Source organism: Molothrus aeneus, chromosome 13 (genome assembly GCF_037042795.1).
Source record: "Molothrus aeneus isolate 106 chromosome 13, BPBGC_Maene_1.0, whole genome shotgun sequence".
NCBI lineage: Eukaryota > Metazoa > Chordata > Aves > Passeriformes > Icteridae > Molothrus > Molothrus aeneus.
In genome coordinates this window covers 11,776,833-11,783,616 of record NC_089658.1, presented here as the reverse complement: position 1 = coordinate 11,783,616, position 6,784 = coordinate 11,776,833, and the positions used below count along the sequence as shown (strand labels likewise).

Sequence of the window (6,784 nt, the reverse complement as noted above, 5' to 3'; positions counted from 1 at the left end):
TTTTGCAAGGGAAAGTACCAGCAGGAATAATTGTGAATCCAAGTACTTCTGAACTGAAATGTTTACTCTGGAAAGGCTAAATAACTTGGGAGACAAATCTATGCTTCAAACACTGCTTCCTATATGCACTGTAAGGGATTCTACCAGCAGCACAGGTACCTACGGCAAGATGGTCTCATGCACCCACTTGGTCTTCCCTGACCTGCTTCATTAAAGGGAGAGAGAGATTCAAGGGCAGGATGGAAGAAGGGACTCCCCAGCTGAGAGCCAGATGGCTGATCTGGTTATTGTCCTTGGCTGCTCACCTTCAGGGAGATGGGAATTTTCTGTACTCTTCTTTGGTTACCTAATTTCACCAGGAAGAAGTTGAGGAGCTCAGGAGCTGTCTTCCATACACTTAACACAATGCCTCAAAAACAGCAGTTAAGAGAAAGGGAAGGAGAATAGGCAGAAGTTATTAATTAAATCCAGGTATTGAACTTGCTGTGGCCTTTTCTCACATGACAACTGTAAATTTATCCTTGAAAGAACATTCTTGACAAGCCATCTGTCCCCACACTTCCAAACACTTACTCAGCTGAGCTCTCTTTCCCAAAAGATAACCTCTATCTCAAAACAAAAATTTTATTAGTTGGTTAGAAACCAAAATAAGAGAACAATGTGAGAGTAAATCTTCTTACACTTTTTTGAATTGGTACCTACATAAAAGTCTTTGCCAAAACATTTCCAATTCCACTTTGGCAGGGCAGAAGGTTGAATATGAAGGGCTGATAATTTCTGGACAGAAGGTGATGGGCACTCAGAAAAGGGGTTCTTAGATTATTCCATGAAGTGTCTCACCACCTTTATTGCTCAAAGCAATAAAAAATAAATTATAAATAGCTAATAAAATCAAATTATTGCAAAAATAATACACATTACTTGCAGAATAATGAGTGGCAACCTCAGCTGTGCTTCTTGAACTTTCTGCTAATTAAATTTATGATAATCCTGGCAAGACTTGCCAAGATATTATAATTCATGCCTAAAAGCTTTGGTACATTTACAAAAATATTTATAAGCCTCTGTAGTATCAAGACCCACATCTCTTCTCTTGTGAACTTGTTACTCTTCCTAAGTATAGAAAGCAGCAATTGGAAATAAAGACCAACCAAGGGCAGAGAACTTTGAGGGTAAACACTTTATGGTGTTCTTACCAAAATACCTCTTCCCTAGGTAGTGGATGTCATCAGGGAAGGCTTTTCCCCTCTCTTTGCCCTAAATTCAGAGAGATGCTGGAGGTCTAAGCAGCTGTTCAGCTTCCCTGATGGCAGAACAGTGTATGAGGAACCATTTCAAAGGATGATTCAGGAAAAACAGTAAGATATAGCACAAAAAATATTTATTTCACCACACTCACACAGGTTTTTACATCTTTGTATACAAAGGAGACTGGACTAAAAACTATTTCCTTGAAAAACTAGTCCATAGGGTGAGGTTTACAGTGGGAAACATATTGTGCAAGTCCATGCCTTATACCAAAGATAAAAAAATACAGGGGCAGAAAGCAGAGCATATAAACCTTGTAAAATAATCGAGTCACCACAGTAAAATCACAACCTGCATTTAACTTCCTCACTCAGCAATTATTTCTACTTTTGTAATTATATGTAATCCACAGTAATGTCTGACGTTCCTGCAGCAACCAGCCCCATAGATATCTCTTAAAATGGACACACCTTGGCACAAAACTCAGGTGCTGATTTCCCAATGTAATGTTGGGAGGCAAACCAGTCTTACAAAAATGCAATGTCCTTATGGCCTTGTCAAGGCAAAGCTAATGAAAAGATTATTTACCGTTAAAACCTCTCCCCACAGGAATGCAAAAACCATTCAAATGCAGTTCAAAAAGGTCATTTCATAAGCCTTTAAAAAAAATGGCAATTAAAGTGCTTAATCCTCTTATTTTATTGCCTCTATTTAGTTCAGTTTGTGTCATGACACTGTGAAACCACTGGTTTTGGTACCAGAGAGGGGAAAGGGAGAGTGTCCATCTGCCAGCCCACACACCTGTGCACTGATTAGCACTGCTGGACCTTTACTTACAAAAAAGCACTTAAGGCATATTTACCATCAATATTGCTGTCTGCTGGAACAAACAAGGGAAATCCTCTACATAATCCCATTTGTTCTGGCTTTCACAATGTGCTGGCTGGACCCACTGAGGCTTCTTAGCAGCTCTAGGAGTCCTGGCAGCAGGAGGGATACATCTTCTTTTGGGGGAGAAACATTTTTCCACAGGAATCTACAGGGAGTTTCAGAGACCAAACAGAGCTGACCTGCACCTGGCTGTGGTGCTAAGTGGATTTTAGCAATGCTTCACCTCACAGACACTGACAAAGGGTGGGCAAGAACAGATCCAGTATGTCTGTCTTCCTGCACGGTCACCACTGCTGCCTCCAGGAGTCTTCCAGCCTCAGATGTGGTATTTTTCTAATCATTAAAGTGAAGATTTTCATATTACATAAGAATGCATTGTTCTGCAATGAGTCAGAAATAGAAAAGCCCTGAGACCAACTTTGTATTTTTACCCACGAGCTGACAGGTTCTTTCCTACCCTCAGCTGGTGATGAAACAACAACTCATCTTGTCATGCTTTTAATGCCTTAACAGCTTTGGTCAGGTTGCTGTAAAATCCAGATATGCTAGATGGAAAAAAGGAATCCACCACTGTCTGGGGAAGATAGCCACCAAGATCCGTCTGAAAGAAGGTGAGGAGCTCAGTCCTGTCTGGCTCCCTGCAAAGACAATGAAAGTGATTTTATAGACAGTGGTTTAGGAGCATCAAGAATTTTTCAGTGACTCTTACTTGGATTAGAATAGATACTTGCAAAAGCTTTTCTTTTTTTAAACAAAGCAGACAATTTTCAGTGAATGTAGCTACAAAATTTAAATTTATCCAGGCCCTAATTAGCTACATGATTGTCTAGAAATAAATTATGGCAAATCAGCCAGATACTCATTTACCAAAAATTAAGACCATACTTGTACGTTTTGCTGACTTTCTGAATTTCAAGAGGTCAGAGAGAATTGCACCATGATAACAGTTCTGTAACATTAAAGACTTCCCTCTAGGAAATGAAGATAAACTAATTCATTGCACAAAACTGAGAACAAGAAGGGCACTCAGTCATAATGATTACTGGGAAGGCAGAAATATACCATTGCCAAGAGGTTGCAGGTCACATGTGGCCACATAAACACACCACACAATGGATAAGGAGGGCTTTAGAGTTTATAACATTCAAGCAGGATGTTTCTTACCCTGGAACAGGTATGCAGAAACAGCCACAAGGATAATTAAAACCTCTCACAAGATTTGGTTGAGGAGGACACAGCGGATGTTCCACATTGGTGGCTGAAAGAAAAAGCATTGAAGGAAAGTATCATTCTTCCAGCAGACAGGAAAGAGTCCTTGGCAGGCAAAACTCCAGATGGGAAGCAAACCCACTATTCAAAATGTATTTAAAAAGAACTTCAGTACAACCACTTCAGTGTGGGGCTGACAAGTGGCCAGAGAGGACCATTAAAAGGAACCACTGTGGCCTTAGAATGGGGAAATCAAAGAAGTGCTGAATTTAGAAGCAATTGTTACTGAGCTCTGAAGGAGGAAGCATTGACATTTGACACAGTTTCATCAAGGCCATGTTGTGTGAGGGCACTGCTTTTCTTAAGAGGTCATTTGGGCTGCTTCCAACAGATCCACATCACACAGATACATCACTTGGCTGCTGAAAAGCTGCACTCTAGCAAACAAATTCCTGACAAGGCTTTTCTGAACAGGATAGGAAAATGGGACATGTGAACAGCGGGCCAAGAAAAGCTCAGACCTGTAACAGTTAAACAACAGAATGAAAGTGAAAAACCAAATAAACATCCTTCTATACAGTAGCAGCCCCTTAAAAATTAGCACTATTTTTTTCATAAAACCAATTATTTTCACATATAGGACTGGTACCTTTATTCAATGGCTTCACTAAAACCTGTGCAGAAAACGTTAAAACAGGATTTAGCCTAAATGAGATTGCTTTTAGGAAGTTCTGTAAACTCTTAAAACAAAAAAAAACCCACACTCAAAATACTCCAGAATTTAACACTAAATTAAATACTTATTCCATCTCAAAGGACAGCCAGTCTTACCATTATCTGAGTGTGAAGATGATTTACATACTCTGGGAACAACAATGTAGAGAGATTACTATTTTCTCTTCTGATCAAGATCCCGTCAACAACTACTGAACAGCTTGTTACTTAGTTTTATGTTTATTTCTGTAGCTTTTATTTTATAGTTGTTTCTGGTAGCTGTTGGTTATCTCCAAATGTAACATGAACCTGTTCAGAACACAAGTGCCTCACCAGCAGACAGCATTGTCCCATCTTCGTATTGCTTCATCACTACTACATCCACAAATTCCCTTGGTGAAATAATCCTCATGCAAGCTGAAGGGGTTGTGGTTCTGCATATAGAGACAGTCTGGAAATCACAGAATAGAGTTATGGTAGTTATGTTTTCAAAAGTACAGAAAAATCTCTGTACAATCTCTGGCAATCCTTCAGTTATACTTTCTAAACTCCATCAAGGTGTTCTACATCCTTTGTTGATGTAAAACATGTTAAAAGGCAACACCATGGTCAATCAAGGACAGGAAAAAAACAGAGTGACAAGGCCTTCCTTCCATGTTTAGAGTGGACAGATACCACAAGCGATGCTGAAATGCATATCTGGCACATCTGTGCTCCCAGGACAGCTAAAACCCTTGTCCTCCCCAGGACACTAGCAAAGACAACTTCTTTGTGTAATATACACAGGATACAGCTTGATAACCCAGTCTGTTACCCTGCACAAATATTAATGCTACCATCTGCTTCCCTGATTGGCTCCCAAAACAGAAGTTTCTACCACACTGGTAGGTGCTGGCAAGTCTGTGAATTTCAAGTGGCAGGCTGCAGTATTCCTGAGCTTGTCTATAATGAATACTAAATGCCTACAGGATTTTTCAAAGAAAAATAAACTTCCTGGAACTTCCACAAACATTTCTGGGACTGGTTGTGTTTGCACCTGGCTGCCTCTAAGCACATACAACCACTTCAGATTGGGGATCTAAATCAACACCCTTTTTATTTTCCTATTTTAAAAAAAAGGAATTAGACTGTACAAGCGTGCCAGCAGAAGCTGCTGCTCATACACAGCCCTGCTCATCTATCTGCTCAAATTGCAGCATCTCCATTTTAATGACAGATGCAAAGCACTGGGTGCTGAGGCCAGCTAAAGGCAGGGTGTGATGTGCAGGGCAGAGCGTCACTGCTGCCATGGTGAAAGATGGGGCCTGAATTGACGGCTGATGACGTGAATGCCTCACTGTTTAGCTAAGTCTGAGTACTCTCTAAACCCCCTCTTACATCACACTGAGCTTGCTAAAAACAGTCGTGATTAGCTTGATTTGCAGCATTAATGACAATGCAGTGCAGGAATCTTTAATGTTCTATATTTAACGTTATACAAACACACATACATATATGTATATATATATATATGTTATGCATGTGCATATTTTTAGCCAATAATGATTTTCCTTTTCTTCCAGAAGGCTAAGCTATTGTGTATATATATATATTATGTTAATAAAATGTATAAAATTTATGGAAAAGGATAAAGAAAAAAAGAAACAAAACTAAAGGAAAAAAGGTTTCTTAACCCAGCATCGTTCAGCTGATCCAGCCAGAAACACAGTACAACTTAAGACTCGCTACCTCCCTGCACATAACATCGGCTGTCTCATAAGGCCCAAACGCAGCACAAATCTACCCAGAACAGTTTTTAAGGAACTTACATCACTTACGGCTTCGATGACCTCGAAGTCCTTCACGTTTTGGTCCCACTTGGTCCTGAGCCCGCCGGCCACCGGCTTTATGCACTCCCAGACGTTCTGTGGGCTGGCGGGCACGATGCCCTCTCCCTTGTACCTGCGGGGCATAAAACGAAACCGAACGGCGCTGCTCTACCCTGCCTGGCCCCGGCAGCACCGCGGGCAGGACACCGCGCCCCGGGAACGAGCAATACTCACAGATTGCCAGCGAACTCCGCCGAGGGTCTCCAGGACACCGCCACCTCACCCTGCGGGACGGGAAGCGTTCAGTCCCCGGGCCGGCTCCCGCCCGTCCCCGCCGCAGCCCCCCGACCCACCGTGCTGCGGCAGCCCCTGACCCACCGTGCTGCGGCAGCCCCGCCAGCCGTCGGGGTCCCGCCGGTAGAGCCGCAGCTGCTCGGCCGCCGCCTCAGCGCGCTCCGCGCAGTCCATGGCGGGCGGGCGGGCCCGCTGCGGCGCCGCTTTGAGCGCCCGCGCCGCGCCGCCCCTGGGCCGATGGCGGCGCCGCCCCTCACCTGAGGGTGACGCCGGCCCGGCCCGGTCGCGCCTCACGGGGCAGCGAGCGCGGGGCTGGGGAGCGGCAGAGCCCGGACAGAGGGGAAGGAAGGCACAGCGGGGATGTGGGACCGTGTGTGGGATGGGAGGCGGAGCGGTGCTGCCTCAGAGATGGGGCCGCCCCGCGCTCGTCACTGGTGTAATCCCAATCCCCGTGACGCGGACAGAAACGAGCGAAAAACCAACCAAGGAATCTTCAGTATCTAAAGGAAGTGCGAAATTGGAGTGGTGAAAAATGGGATAGAATTTGGAAACTACGAGTAATGAAGGGAGTCTTTTAAAGGCCACGGATCGAAAGTTTACCACTGAGAAGCTTACCAGGC

At 43.5% G+C, this 6,784-nt stretch overlaps 1 protein-coding gene across 1 annotated transcript; it reads right to left on the bottom strand.

Moving 5' to 3' along the window:
- Positions 1–1,364: 1,364 nt before the first annotated feature.
- On the bottom strand, positions 1,365–6,375 carry STARD5 (StAR related lipid transfer domain containing 5). Its single transcript, XM_066558922.1, has 6 exons — positions 6,249–6,375; positions 6,105–6,154; positions 5,871–6,003; positions 4,396–4,513; positions 3,304–3,397; positions 1,365–2,777 (listed from the first exon to the last, which is right to left on the bottom strand). Exons 1-6 carry the CDS (start codon positions 6,336–6,338, stop codon positions 2,630–2,632), a joined length of 633 nt encoding a protein of 210 aa, XP_066415019.1. The 5' UTR covers positions 6,339–6,375; the 3' UTR covers positions 1,365–2,629.
- Positions 6,376–6,784: the final 409 nt, after the last annotated feature.